At 41.5% G+C, this 16,001-nt stretch overlaps 2 protein-coding genes across 2 annotated transcripts in view; one reads left to right on the top strand and one right to left on the bottom strand.

Moving 5' to 3' along the window:
* The window catches only part of CTPS2 (CTP synthase 2), an 85,735-nt gene that overhangs the window by 30,895 nt on the left and 38,839 nt on the right, over window positions 1-16,001 (bottom strand). The window lies entirely within an intron of this gene.
* Window positions 3,946-7,776, top strand: S100G (S100 calcium binding protein G; the record flags this gene model as incomplete). Its single annotated transcript, XM_037046348.1, has 3 exons — window positions 3,946-4,017; window positions 4,541-4,684; window positions 7,511-7,776. Coding segments are annotated over 3 exons (321 nt in total), but the record flags the coding sequence as incomplete, so codon positions are not given.

Raw genomic sequence — 16,001 nt, 5'->3', positions numbered from 1 at the left:
TAACTGCTTGCGTCTGAAATCAAGCTTCTACTTTTTTCACTCACAAGGCTTTATTCAAAACCTGTTAAGAGTGTTTTTGGTTTGTTCAAAGGCCTTGCTTGTCTGTCTACTATTGTTTGTCTGTGAGTCCTCGATTTGGCCCAGCAGCCTGATGTCTTCAGGATCAGGTTCTCTTTGGAGACTAGCTGGCTTTTGCTCAATTCCCTTTGGAACAGGGGCCATTTCTACTGAAATTAGTGAGCTGCTGGTTGAGTATTAGACAAGACTGTCTCACTGAAAAAGTACCACTCAGCCTACACACAGCCAGGCTCTTCAGAGAGCAGGTCATTTCCTAGAACTGTGTTTTTAAGCCTTCAGCCTGATCCTTCTATGATCAGACTCTTCTAGAGCAAGGATGGCCAATTTCTACCCTGCAGGTTGTTTGAGCTGTTGTAGACTGCTTTGGGCCCCTTGCTCTAGAGAAAAGTCTCTGAAAAACGCAATCTCGGTTATTTAATATTTTAAAACCATCTCTCCTCCAGGGACTTTAACACTTTTCATGCACATATTTAATTAAATGAACAGATCTGACCAACAGTAATTCAGAAAATCAGTGGCTACTTCGGAGAACTTCTGAGAGTCCCAAACTTCATTTTCTTCAAACCAAACTGGACAATAACAGCACTAAAATTGGCAAAGCAGAGGGGAATGTCTATTTTGAATGGTGTTTTGAGGCTTCCAAACAGGACCAAGAATCTGAAGTTGCCTTTTGGCAAAACAAAGTTTTAGAATTAACAGAAGTTACTGAACATTTAAAGAGATACAAATGGCTTCCCACATGTTCTTCATCTACATTGCTGTCTTGCCCTTCCCCTCCACTCCACTGTCTCAGGATCTGTCTCTGGGTACCCTATTCTATGAATACTTTGCCATAGGCTTCTTCTCCAGCATCTCAAGCCCTTTTTCTCTGATTCCTTTATTGCAAGCTCCACCTCTGATACCGTGTTGCCTTCACTACCGGCTTCTACACCCCCAGTTCACCTCTGGTGCCATCTTTCCCTGAATTCTCTCCAACTCCTTCCTCCTCAACTAATCAGGACAATTTAAAGTTAAGCACTCTGGAGGTCCTAACAAACCTCAAGTTTCATATGTTCCCTAGAGTTAAGACTTTCTCCTAAGGTAACTGAGGATCCTCCCAAATGTGCTAAGGAATTTGATATTGTTATTCAGACCTATTATCCTGGATTTTCTGATTTATGTCAGCTAATTCATGACAGTTGGTGAAGGCTAGGCTCAACATTGGATGAGAATTGCCCAATGGGAACATCCTGAAAGATTTAGAAAAACAAGCCTCTAATTTTGAGGTAAGAAACTAGAGAGCTCACTAGAGAACACGGAGCAATTCCTAAGGCTTTCCCAAAGCCTGTTGGTGGTAGCAAAATTCAGCCTTGTTCACAAGTCTGATGAGTCTGTTCATGACTACTATAATCGACTAAAGGTCATTTTAAAGGAAAATTCTGGCCTTCCTTCAGATGTTGATTTTACTTAGGTAACCTTTAACTTCATTGTTTGTTAATGGGTTGAACCAAGACGTTTTTCTTTTAGTTAAGAGGACCAGGATGGAATGGGAGACCATGTCCACCCTAGACTCAGTTAATTTCGTTAAATCAGCTTGGTTGTACCCTAGCTGGGCCACCTAGAAGTGACTGCCATGATTTTTAACTTTCAGCCTTGGCAAATGAAAGCCCCTATACCAAACAAAAAGATTCCAAGTGTCCGCCATTTTTGCAAAGAGCCAGGATGTTGGAAAAGGGATCATCGCAAGTTTAAATGCTTCAGGTGCCCTCAGCCTTGTAATCAGTCTTCTACCCAGCCTTCCAAGATCCTCCTAATCCTCAGTGATGGGGCTCTAAGAAACTACAGGGGCTTTTTCCAATCCTCCCTCTTAATCAGTTTGGATCGGCTCGGAGAAACTTTTCTTCAAATTGGCGATGAATCTCTCTTAGGACAAAACTCCCATGCGTTTTACTAAAAAATGGCAGTCCTGACCTCATTTTATAGGAAGAATGGGAGAACACAGCCTTTAGCAGGGGTATCCAACCTTTTGGCATCTCTGTGCTACACTAGAAGAAGACTTGTCTTGGGCCACACATTCGACACAGCGACACGTAATCACAAAAAAACAATCTCATAATGTTTTACGTAAGTTTACAATTGTGTTGGGCTGCATTCACAGCCATCCTGGCTGCATGTCGCCCACAGGCCACAGGTGGGACACCCCTGCTTTAAAGCCTTAAAGAAGCTTTTAATAAACCCACCCGCTCTTGGGCATCCCAAATATCAGATCCCCCCTTTTCTCTTGGTATATGAAAAGAAAGGGAATGCACTTGCGATACTCACCCAAAAAACATGGGGACCACCATAGACCCCTAGGATGCTATAGTCAGCAACTGGACCCTGCATATCCCCTTTGCCTCAGAGCCATTACTGCCATTGAGGGCATGGTTGCAGGATCCCCTCTAACCATCTTTGTTCCCATGCAATAGAAGCCCTCCTGAGTCCTCCTCATATCCATCTTTTGGTTAGTCACCTTACTTCCTATGAAATCCTTCTGCTAATTGCTCTTCACACAACTCTTCTGCATTGGAATAACCTTAATCCAGCCACTCTTCTCCCTCCTGAGACCAATGAAGCCCCTCATAATTGCTTCATACTGACAGATCACCTCCTGTGTCCATGTCGTGGTTTGTAGAAAACTCCTCCAGGTTAAGCTGTCTTCTCACAGTTTACAGATGGTTCATGTTTTGGAAATAAAAATGGAAAGTACTGTACTAATTATGCCATTGAAGTCACTGAGGCATTTTTACCTTTGGCTACTTGAGCCCAGCAGGCTGAATTGTATGCTTTCACTCGGGCCTGCATTTCAGCCAAGGGCAAAAGTGCCAGCATTTCTACTGAAGTCCATAGGTTTCTGGAGTAGTTCATGACTTTGGAAAGTTATGGAAATAATGTGGCTTTCTTACTTCCAATGGAAATAAAACTAAAAATGGCCCTCGTGTTCAGGAACTATTAGATGCCTATACTTTTACTTGACACTTTAGCTATATTAAGATCCCAGGGCATTCTAAACTTGACTCTCTGGAAGCTAAAGGAAATCACCTTGCTGACACTTCTGCAAGGAATGCTGCCCTCAAAGGCATCAGCAGCGGCCAAACTCCTGTCATGGTCCAAAGGGACATTCCCACAGCTGACAATTTAGAAAAATTGGTAGAGAAGCCCAACAATTGGTTTCAGAAGTTTAAAAAAACCAAGATTGGAAATCTAATAATTACTGGTTTGACAAAAGAGAAAGCTCTGGTTCAGACCAAAAAACAACCCATTCCTAGCAGAGACTCTAAAGTTTCTACTCGTAACTACTGTACATGTATTAGACTATTAGCCACTGGAAAAAAATGATAGCAATTTTGAATCAGTATTCATAGGGAAATATTAATAAGGTTGTGAAAGGTGCCTACCTTACTTGATGTACATGTCAAAAGTATAACCCAGGGAAGTCTGTCTGCACTGTCCTTGGACATTTTAAATTGCCTAATGGGCCATTTGAGATGTGGTGCATAGATTTATACAGCTTCCCCCATCTCATGGATATAAATATGTTTTAGTCATGGTCTATGCTTTCTCACTAGACTGAAACTTTCCCTTGTAGACAGGTTACTGCCTCCTGGTGGATAAAGTAGTTAGAGAAGATTATCCTTACCCAGGAATTCCTCTTGACCTAGGAACCCACTGTACGGGTCAGGTGCTTCAACGAGTCTGTACCGGTTGGCCAGTTTTACAACACCCTTAATTAGGAGGTTCATGCGGTCTTAAGGTTGGATTTCAAAAACCATTAATAATTACCTTTAAATGGCAAACGAAGGGAAAATTTCATCATCAGGGTGGTGTGTCCATCTGTGCAGACTATAAAAGTCGCATGATCTGCTCAGCTCTCCATACACCTGTTTTATTCTCCCAGCTGCCTTGCTGCTTGGCGACCAGGTAAGTGTGCTTTTAGTACTATCTGGAGCTCTTTCTGCTACCTTTCAGAATGCTGTGAATGATAATGGTCTAGAGAGAAGGTGGGCTTGTGCTATCTAGAGTATATTGCCTGTAACTTAGAGACTAGAAGCTGTGGTCAGATTTCTTCCACAGCCCAGCCTACAGAGTACAGAGCAGGCGCATAAGCAGTGAAGAATGTCATAATTGCTAATTAAAGTGTTCGGCTTCAGGATTATCTCTTAATAAATGTACTCTAAGGACAGACATTTAACATACTGTCTAAGATTGTTGTTAAAACATGTTTCCAGGCACCGGTGCGGTTCCCACAGTTCCCACACCATTTCTTCTCCTTCCCTTCTTTTATGGCCCCAAACCCCAGTCATCCCCAGTCCACAGCGTTTTCTTTACTATTCCCCACCTGTGCCAAGGAAACAGCCCAATAGCACTGAACTCCTGCTGGCAATCATCAGTTTAAAACGCCACTTCAGCTTTTTGGTAAGTTCATTTCTTTTTCAACCTACAGAACACCAAAATAAGTGCAAAAATGTCTTCCCAAGAACTGAAGAGCCTTTTTGAAAAATACGCAGCCAAAGAAGGTGATCCGAACCAGCTGTCGAAGGAGGAGCTGAGGCTGCTGATTCAGAACGAATTCCCCACTCTACTAAAAGTGAGTGCACAACTGCAGAGCCCCCTGAACCGGGCCTGTGAGGGGAGGAGAGGTGAGAGGAAAGGACCCAGGAATAGGCTACGGTTGGTGATGCTGATCAGAGCTCCGTCTGGGGCTGAGTGCACAGCAGCCAAGGCACAGGTGTTACTTGAGGGACAGCACTTAATGTGTGCTTTCCATCCCTGGTTGCAGACCACACTTAATATGGCAAACTCCCAGAAAGCAGGGGCCCAGGCTCCTCTCGCCCCCAGCCTTAGCACAGAACTCTCCAGACTAGCCATACTAAACGGAAGCAGGGATGGCACTTGTACCAAGGTAGGCCTGGAAGATGCACAGGTTGCCACACAAAGTCACCTTCAGCCTGGATTCAGCCTGTCCGTGTCAAGCTTTAGGAAAACAGGAAATTAATATCAGTTGACTTTGGATGCGCTTCATCATTATAGGCAATATCTCTCAATAAGACCAATGTTTACTTGGCAGTCTGTTAAAAAAAAAAAACGCTTCCAGCTGACACTCGGAAGCCATCTTCAGAATGGAAGGGCTACAGTTGGTACATCAAACTTGGTTACTTATTAGCTGTAACTGCAGAAGAAAGCATTTGCTTTCCAGGTTTTAACCAAAAATGTCCATTCTGCCAATATGACATGTGAAAAGGTTTTTGGTTTTAGTTGAGACAGCTTCTATTTTGGTAGAAAAAAAGAAAACCAGCGGAATTCAATGACCTTATAATCCAATATCTTCTTGTTTTCTTCTGGTTAATATATAAAGAACTTTACAAAACAGTTAAAGGCACTAGTGGAAAAAAGAGTTTTTAATTAAAAATTAAAAGAAAGGTTTTGGAGAAAAAAATAAATGCTAAAAAAATATATCCTTAATTGTTTCCAAAAGGAGCCAAAATAATATAAAGGAATATAATAATAAAAGAAAGAAAAAGAATCATCTTACAGGAGAGTCTAGGCAATCTTAAAAGTTGTTTTAAAAGGTAAGACTGGTAGAATTTTCTAAATTTATCTATATTGTATGTATTTCCTATAAAAAGCACATATGACTTTTATAATTTGGATAGGGGTAGGAATACTAATGGTAAGTTTTGAAAAATCTACTTACCAAGTCATGCGCCTGATTATATTTCCATAAGGATTACTAAGGTTTCCAAGCTACGCTCTTTCCATCCTCCCCTTGTATGCTTTAGAATCTAGTACAGACTTCAGGAAGAGAGCATTTGGTAATTATTAAACAGGTACTGGACAACTAACCTACAGTTTGTTCTTTAGATTGTGGCAAAGTGCCACATGTCTTTGCAGGAACATTAAGGGTTAAAACATATCTTAATACAGAGATCTGTTGCACTACAGTGCGGACAGAGTTAACACTACTGAACTGTACACTTAAAAATGGTTAAGATGCTTAATGTTATGTTACATGTTCTTTACCACTGTTAAAAAAATTGGGGGGGAGCTGACGTGTAAACCACACTGTTATTTTTTTTTAAGCCACACCGTTATTTCAAGAGGTTTCCTAAGTAGTATTTTGCTACAGATAGACTCCTACCTGAAAGTCAGAGCTGTAACATCTCTAAGATTTGGGTTTCACAGCAGAGACAAACATTAACTCTGTTTAAGACACTACGGGAATATCCGTAGTCAAAGGGAGTCAAGCTGCGCGTGAGCTGATGTAACATCTCTAGAGGCGGGCTCTCCAAGCATGGCGGGGCTTGGACCAGCAACATCAACTTTGTCTGAGAACAGAATACAGATTCTCGGGCTCCACTCCAGGCCAGGTGAATCAGAAACTCTGGGGGTGGAAACATCAATCCATATTTACCAAGGTCAGCGAGCCCATCTGGTGATTCTGATGTGTGCCACAGTGTGAGCACCACTGATCCAAAGGCATCCTGCCTAGCACAGAGGTGGGCTGCAGCCCAGGGTTTGGCAAAAGCTACAGTAGTTGCTGGTTAAAGAGTTGGGCTCTGGAGTCCACATTTGAACCCCAAGTCCTCTACTTACCAGCTGTCAGCCCCAGAGTAAGTCAGCAGCTGTCTCAGACCCTCAGTTTCCTCATCTGTAAAGTGAATCTCCCCCACAGGGTAGTTGGGAGGATTGCACAAGCCACCAAACAAAAGTCCTTGGCACAGTACCAGCCAGCAGCAAGCCATGCATAGGTGTGCTGTCTCAATTATATGCTGCCCAGCTCTGGAGGCAGACACAGAACCAGCTCCCAGGAAACCTTGAGGCAGGGGTCCTCAACTGTGTGTAGGCTGTGGGTCCCTCACAAGTCCACTGAAGCCCTCGGACTCCTCAAAAGAATGGTTTTAGGCCTGACTGGTGTAGCTCAGTGGATTGAGCATGGGCCTGTGAACCACACGACCGCAGTTCGATTCCCAGTCAGGCCACATGCCTGGGTTGCAGGCCAGTTCCCAGCAGGGGACTCACAGGAAGCAACCATACATTGATATTTCTCTCCTTCCCTGCCTCTCTAAAGACAAATAAATAAAATCTTTAAAAAAAAAAGAATGGTTTTAGAGGCATAAAGGAAAATACTTAGGATTACTAGAAGACCAATTATATTAAAATTCAGGTTATCAATATTAAAATAATAAACATACGTTATAGAAAATAAAAATGGTAGCCTGTTCTGTAACATGGAGCAATATTAGAGCTACAGTTGGTTTTTCCACGTCTAACTATCAGCAGCATGTGATCGAAGGCTCAGCCGCCTTCTTGGAGGTGGACACAGGTGCCTCTGATTTCAGAGAATGTGTCAGCAGTACACAACTGATTCATTTTCTCTCTTCTGCCCATCCCATCCTTTTTTGTCTAACACCAGGGTCCAAACACCCTAGAGGACCTCTTTAAAGAACTGGACAAGAATGGAGACGGAGAAGTCAGTTTCGAAGAATTCCAGGAGTTACTGAAGAAGATATCCCAGTGAAAGAACAAGCAAAAAGGATATCATTCCGCTCACCAAGAAAAGAGCACCTGGGAGGGGCCATACTCTACCTGGAGTCCCCAGCGTCTCTGTTTAAGCCTTCCCAATCATAATGATCTGGCAGTGATATCCAATTATTGCTAATAAAGAAATTCTTAAACATGCCTGACCTTGTAAAGTACTGACCTTCATAGTTTAATAGATTTGAAAGTAACCTTAGTCTGATGCATCGAATTTTATAGATTAAAAAAAAAAGTCCAAAATAATTCCACAATCTTAACCAACACTACAAAGGTGGTGTCAGAGATGCGGAAAGAATTCTGAAGTGCCAATCCAACTTCCTCACCCCACTCTTCCACCAGAATAACCCTGTCTGTGCTCTCGTTCCCTGACTACGTAGTACTCACTCAACTCTGGTCAATGGCTAGTGAGAAACAGACTTCAAAGAACAGACACTTGTCTTTAAAGTCATCTCCCAGCATGCGCCATGCTTTTTTGATTCACTGACCCTCTCGTGGAGTAGAAGGGAATACAGAACTAACACTCAGTTTCTGCTCCATCACCAAGGGGATGGCCTTGGTGTTGGTATGTGGTGTATAAAATAAAAGGGATGGGAAGACACAGTCTCTTCCCAGCTCTGGCATCCTGTGCTGCTAGGACACTGGTGTCTGAGAAACAGCTTCTCCTCAAGTTCCCCATGCATGAGTCCAGCGGGTGGGGGGGGGAGGGGAAAAGAGTATGGGAGAAGCATTTAACTGGAAAAAAAAAGAAAACTGACTTCTAACTCTTCCACCTAGAAACAAAGGAGATTTTTATACACGGTGAGGGAATGTTTAAATACAATATGGATCATTCTAATTCAACACACACGTATTCTCATGGCATCAAAAGCCTTAAACATTTCTAATCACTAATTATATTCCACTGTAGGGATGCCCCATAATAGTCTTAACGATTTCCCCACTGTGGGGCATTTAGATTATTGCCATTTCTGATTTTTCTAAATAATGTCATAATGAGTACCTGCTCATATCTCTGTCAACAAATCAGATTTCCCTAGGAGAATTTCTGGGAAGTAAATGTCTGAGTCAGAGGGTATGAATATTTTTATGGTTTGTGAAACAGACCACCTAACTGATTTTCCAAAAGGTTATATTGATTCTTATTTCTACAAACAGGCAGGAGAACGACAGCTTCGCTCCCTAGACTGCATTAGCCAGTCTCATTTTAACAACTTTCTTAGTCACAATAATGCATATCTTTTTTTCATTTCTGGTTTTAATAGGAACCTCCTACTATTTTCCCCACTGAGTTTACCGTTAGGTACTGTTAGATACTGATTTGTAGAAGATACTCTTTGTCTCACTTAAGAAGTGCCCCCCTCGACCCTTGTCGGGAAGCTCAGTTGGTTAGAGCATCATCCTGATACACCGAGGTTGTGGGTTGGATCTACAGTCAGAGCACATACAAGAAACAACCAATGAATGAAATGCATCAATAAGTGGCCAACAAATCAATGTCTCTCTCTCTCTCTCTCTCTCTGTGTCTCTCTCTCTCCCCAACCCTCCCCCATCTCTAAAATCAATAAATAAAAATTTTTAAAAAAGAAGTACACTTTCCTTCTTAGTCTGGTATGAGATTGTGAGCACCAAGGTTTAGATACTGTAGACTGCCTATTGAGCATCTGTGGAAATATGAAGGTTTCTTCCTTCTGTTTGATCAATTTAATTCCTCAGACACACTATCCAGTCACAATTGATTAATCCTTAATGCTTTTAAATTAGGCACTCTAATAGTTTATTTAAGGTTTTTACATCTTTAGTAATAATCTACATTACAGTTGGGGGTTTTACTTTTTATTGCATGTGCTTTGCTGAATTCTAATATCTAGGTCATACTAGCTTCCCATTGTAGCCTAGGTTCTAATCTCATTCAGCCCCTTGCAGAGTAAATATGCATGACCTCTTCCAACTCCAACATATACATACACAGCACCTACTATGGGCAAAGCATTATACAAGATGCCTTAGAGCTCTGCCTGGTGTGGTTCAGTGGATTGAGTGCTGGCCTGTGAACCAAAGGGTCACTGGTTCGATTCCCAATCAGGGCACATGCCTGGGCTGTGGGCCAGGTTCCCAGTTGGGGGTATGCTAGAGGCAACCACACGTTGATGTTTCTCTCCCTCTCTTTCTCCTTACTTTCCCCTCTGTCTAAAAATAAATGAATAAAATATTTTTTCTAGAGTTTTTGAAAAAAAATTTAAAGATTTTATTTATTTATCTTTAGAGGGGAAGGGAAGGAGGGAAGGAAATAGAGATGTATGGTTGCCTCTGGTGCGTCCCCTGCTGGGAACTGGCCTGCAACCCAGGCATGTGCCCTGGGTTGGGAATCAAACCGCAATCCTTTGGTTCACAGGCCCGCGCTCAATCCACTGAGCTACACCAGCCAGGGCTAAATAAAATCTTTAAAAAAATAAAAGTGTTTTTTAAAAAGATGCCTTAAAGATACCCATTTCCATTTCCATTTCCATCTGCCTCTCAGATCCTAAGTCAGTAAGTCTGGGATCAGATCAGGAAAGGCTGAATGGAAGAGACAGTATTTCAACTTGGATTTGTAGGAAGAACCTTGAAGGGAAGTTGCAGGGAAGGGGAGCCTGGGCATTCAAAAGGAGAGAAAACACCCCAAATAAACACATGATAGCCAAGTGCAAGGCAGTTTAGGTAACATACACATTCCATTTTGGGTGTACAGCCAGCTGTGGTGAATAAAGAGGGCACACTGGCTTCAGATCATGAGAGTCTTTGGTTGCCAAGCTAAACGAAGGTCTACCTTGGCATTTATATCAGGTGCAATATCCTGGCCACTATATCAAGTGGTAATTGGCTTTAAATTAACTAAAATTAAATAAAATTAAAAATTCAGTTCCTCAGCCAAGCTAGCTACATTTCAAGTGCTCTATAGCCCCACATGGGTAGTGATTACCAGGCTGGATGGCACAGACACAGAACGCACTGCCATAGCAGAAAGTTCTAGTTGACCATGCTGGTAGCATTAATGAATGTGTAATACATTGTAATACACTATGTTTTTTTAAAGATTTTATTTATTTGTTTTTAAAGAGAGAGGGAGGGAGGGAGGGAGAAAGAGGGAGGAAACATTGATGTGGGGTTTCCTCTCATGTACCCCACCTGGGGACCTAGCCCACCCAGGCATGTGCCCTGGCTGGGAATCGAACTGGTTTGAAGGCCAGTACTTAATCCACTGAGTCACATCAGCCAGGGCTATAATACATTATGTTTAGAACTGTACTTAAGTGGAAAAGCTCCAAACGCACAGTGGCTTTTTTCTTCTTAATAATCTCTTTCCACTAGCATCCTGTTATTTCTACCGCAAAAAAGAAACCTTTCAAGGGATTGAAATATCTATTCCTAAGGCATTTCCTATTGAGCTCAAGGTATAAAAGCTTTAAAACACATTAGCTTTGAAGTACTCATCTAGTCATTTATTTGTTGTTAAAATCATGGACTACTCTGTGATTCACTAACAGGGCTTACTCCTAGCCCTGCTGTTACTTTTCGAAAAGTAGACTTGGGTCAGAGGCGGGTCGGGAGGTGTGGGGTGGGGTGGGGGGTCTGGTGGAAAAGATGCCCTAGCCATTAGACAGTGGGCATCATGACTGGAAGAATTTTTCTTTCTCCAGATAGAGAGCAGTTACTATGGCCAACAGCCTGATATCAACTCTGAACCTATCATACCCACAGAGACAGAATTAAGTGACTATTAGGATCCCAGACTGGTCCACAAAAGGCTATTTTATGCAAAGTATAGCTGTCTTCTTGATGGCTGCTTTTATGGGAAAAGTTCCTTAGCCCAAACTAAGCTCCAAATGACTTCTATAAGGTCGTTTTTGAGTTGGGAGATGTTTACTACAATGTTCTAAATGCAAAGCAGTCTTCAAAATAATAAAAGTTGCCTACAGCCCTGGCTGGTGTAGTTCAGTGGATTGAATGCGGACCTGCAAACCAAGGAATTGCGGTTCGGTTCCCAGTCAGGGCACATGCCTGGGTTGCAGGCCGGTTCCCAGCAGGGGACCCATGAGAGGCAACCATACATTGATACTTACTTCTCTCCTTCCCTTCCCCTCTAAAGATAAATAAATAAAAAATCTAAAAAAAAAAGTTGCCTACAAAGTTACTCTAAGGCCTGGCTGGTGTAGCTCAGCGGATTGAGCGCGGGCCTGTGAACCAAACAACCGCAGTTCAATTTCCAGTCAGGGCACGTGCCTGGGTTGCAGGCCAGTTCCCAGCAGGGGATGCACAAGAGGCAACCATACATTGATATTTCTCTCCCTCTCTCCTTCTCTTCTCCTCTAAAGATAAATAAATAAAATCTTTAAAAAAGAAGTTACTCTAAGTAGCTGTCTAGGTTTTTTCTCAATACTTGTTAATTTGCTTTCCATGTGAAGCTGTTGAAAAATAACACGGAAAAAGAAAATATTTCAAACAGGGCTTCAGCTAAAGGTAGGAAAATGTAATGCATTAATTATGTTTAATGAATAACACACATTACCCTTCGCCTGAGTTGACTTTTAATCATTTGTGACTGTTTCACAAATCTGTTGTGTCAGATATAAAATTAATTCTGACTTTGAAAATCCCAGGATCAAAAAGGTGTAAAAGAAGTCATATGTATGATAAATAACTAAAGGTGAAATAATATCAAATAGTGCAGTCTCAAATTTCCATTTGCATCTGCTTAAAATACTTTGAATTTCTCACTTTTCTTTCCCAACACCACCATCCATATGTACATGTATGTGTTGATATCTCTGAAGGCGGAACATGGGTTCTGTTTTCAGGATGTTATATCTTATGTAAATTCAGATTTTTAAACTCACTGTTTTCAATAAACAGAAAAAGAAATGCTAAAAATTCAGCATGTCCACATACCTAAACATTAGATTGACATTATTTTCCGATGTCTCAAAGGCCAAAGATATTCTAATATACAGTCCACAATACTATGAACTATCCTGTACTTAAACTGGAGAGGTGTAAAGCCAAATTCAAGGTCAAGGGTATCGGCAGCAGCCACGTGATTGATAAGGAATCAGAATGCAAGTCAGCTACAGCTTTGACCCTGGTAAGCATTATCTAGAAGGCAGGTAGAGCTAATTTGAAGCAGGCCAAAACAATCAAACTTGCTATAGAACCCTAAATGTCTGCAAAGTCCCAAAGCCTTCTATTTCACTTTGTGGATTAAACAGAGAAGTGACACAATAAAATAAATTTTATTCCCACTCTCCTAATACTCTCAGACTTGGAAAGAGTTGAGCTTTATTCTTAAAGGAAAATCTATTTCTCCTTTTTGTGTGTGTCAGAGATACCTCCTCTGAGATATCTATCCTGGGTGCCAGTGTCTCGAATGATTTCATAAGCACCCATAGACTAATCATGCCTGCCAAAGGTGGGTCATGATGGTCCATGAAGGGGATCAGAATTTAACACCCCAAAATATGTCTCTTTCACATAAAAATTAGTGTAAGCTGATTACTTTAAGAAAACAGCAGACACAAAAGCTCTGAAAACTGAGTACAAGTTACCCTTTTGTAAGAGACATTTACATTTATAAGAGAAATGTCTATTTGTAAGGGTGTCTTCCTCCCTATACCAAGGAGAGGCAGTGACTGTAAATCTCCAGAAACTCTTACCAAAGGAGAAGGAGGAAGACTTAAATCTGCATAACAACCTTACCCTTGTTTTCTTCTTTTCCCATCACCTCCCAACAAGGGAGGTGTTTTTAGCTAGAGAGGGTATTTAAGGTCATAGCTTGGGCCATTTCAGGGAGTTACACCGTTTCCCTGGGTCTCTCCCATGTACCCAGGAGGCATACATGCTACTAAACTTTGTATTTCTCCTGTAAATCTGTCTTTGATTACAGGGAGGGAATCTCAGCCAAGAACTTAAAAGAATACAGGAAAAATTATTTTTCCTCCACCATACCCATGTAGCAAATACACCTAAAGGAGGCTCCTGGTTTCCAAATTACTGACTTTTTTAGCAAGAAGGACCAGTATGGCCATTACCACTGTAAGTCATTGTTACTTGCTCAAGTTCAAGTGATTCCCCAGGCTTCCTGGTGTTTGCTGCCTGCTGATTCTATCACCTTGGTCTTTTTCTCTAATAAGCCTTCTCACCATCATCACAAATGCTGGCATTAAGGCTATTTTTCTCCAACAAACTGATTGCAGGCTATAAAGATGTTCGGCAGCAATTAGGTTTTATTGTTCTCATCTCACTTATGAGTGTAGAAGCTTTCAAAATGGAAAATGCACATATCTTCTGCCTTAGCAATTCCCCTCTTAGGAATTCATCCCACAGAAGTGTGTATGTGTGGGTGCCAGGACATGTGTATATGGTTACTAATTTCCAGCATGATTTAACATAGCAAAATAATAGGTACAACCTAAAAATTCATCAGTACTAGATGGGTTAAATAAAGAATGATGCAGACAGTGGGAAAAGCGTGTAGAAGATCCCCGTGTATTGATGTGGAGCGATTAGCACAAAAAAGGGAGAAGAAACAATGTCTCAAGCATGTTAGCATATGTATTTGTTAAAAAGGAAACACATACCCATACACAAGTGTGGGTACGTGGGTATACACACACAACCAGTAAAGGACAGTCAGCAAAGAATGTTACCAAAGCTAAGAAACAGTGGCACCTACTGGTAAAATCACTTCCTATCCCAAAGTATTATCATAAAAGACAAAACGCGTGATTTGCCTATACAGCTATTTCAGCCATTTGTCAGAAAATATGTTTATTTTAAAGCCTCATAAGGAACTGTTCATTAGTATTAGGTCTTCTAAGCATAAGACTTAAGAGGAACATCTGGCTGGGAAGCTATGGTTCATTACGGTCTCATCTGCAAGCTATAAAAGGAGTAAGGTGCCCTGGTTGGTGTGGCTCAGTGGATTGAGCACTGGACTGTGAAGCAAAGGGTTGCCAGTTCAATTCCTTGTCAGGGCACCTGCCTGGGTCATGGGCCAGATCCCCAGTGAGGGGCATGTGAGGGGCAACCACACACTGATGTTCCTCTCCCTCTCGCCCTCCCTTCCTCTCTCTCTCTAGAAATAAATCAGTAAAATCTTTATTTTATTTTATTTTTAAAAATATTTTATTAATTTATTTTTTAGAGAGAGGGAATGGGAAGGAGAAAGAGTGGGAGAGAGACATCAATGTGTGGTTGCCTCTCATGAGTCCCCTGCTGGGAACTGGCCTGCAACCCAGGCATGTGCCCTGACTGGGAATCGAACCGGCAACCCTTTGCTTCACAGGCCTGCGCTCAATCCACTGAGCTACACCAGCCAGGGCTATTTTGTAAAAAAAGAGTATCTGTATATCCATCCATAGAGTGATCTCCAGCATATAGCATTAAATTTAAAAAACAAGGTAAAAAATGTGCAGAGTATGTTACCACCTATTGAAGATGGGGAGGGGTGTCACAAGTAAACATACAGGTTTACTTATATTTTAAAAATGGAGAGATAACCCCCTCCAAAAATAAGAATTAATGGCTGCCGTACGGGAAGGGAGGGAATAGGCTAGAAGGGAGAGAAATATAACTGGATTTCCGTAAATCAGTGGTTCTCAATAGGGGCTACTCTGCCTGTGCCCCCAGGGGATGTTTGGCGAAATCTGGAAGCTTTTTTAGTGTCACCATTGGCTGTTGGGAGACTTGTACTATTAACATCTAGTAGGTAGAAGCCAAGGAGGCTACTGAACATCCTACGGTGCACAGGACAGTCCCCACCACAAGAATTACCCGGTCCAAAATGTCAATAGTGCAAATTGTATATCTAATAAGAAACTTGTGTCTAGACTATGCAAAGAACACTTAAGAGACAAATAACCTGACTTAAAAATGGGCAAGGGGTCTGAATACACATTTCTCCAAAGATGATATAGAAATGATCAGTAAGTACATGAAAAGATGCTGAACATCTTAAGCCATCAAGGAAACTCAAATCAAAGCCACAGCAAGATGCAACTTTATGTCCACTAGGGTGGCTATAATAAAAAAGACAGACAATAACAAGTGTTAAAGATGTGGAGAAATTGAAGCCTTCATATACTGCTGATGGGGATGTAAAATATTGCAGCCACTTTTGAAAACAGTCTGGCAGTTCCTCAAAAAAAGTTAAGTGTACAGTCACCATATGATCCACGATTCCACTTTGGGGTGTATATACTCACGTGAACTGAAAGCACGTGTTCACACAACAACTTGTACACAATGTTCACAGCAGGATTATTCATAATAGTCAAAAAGAGGAAACAATCCAAATGGCCAACAATGAATGAATTTATTAATAAAATGTGGTA

The sequence above is a fragment of the Sturnira hondurensis genome, unplaced genomic scaffold (assembly GCF_014824575.4).
Source record: "Sturnira hondurensis isolate 20B ecotype Veracruz unplaced genomic scaffold, ASM1482457v3 Scaffold0005220, whole genome shotgun sequence".
Classification (NCBI taxonomy): domain Eukaryota; kingdom Metazoa; phylum Chordata; class Mammalia; order Chiroptera; family Phyllostomidae; genus Sturnira; species Sturnira hondurensis.
This window is presented reverse-complemented; position numbering and strand designations above follow the sequence as displayed.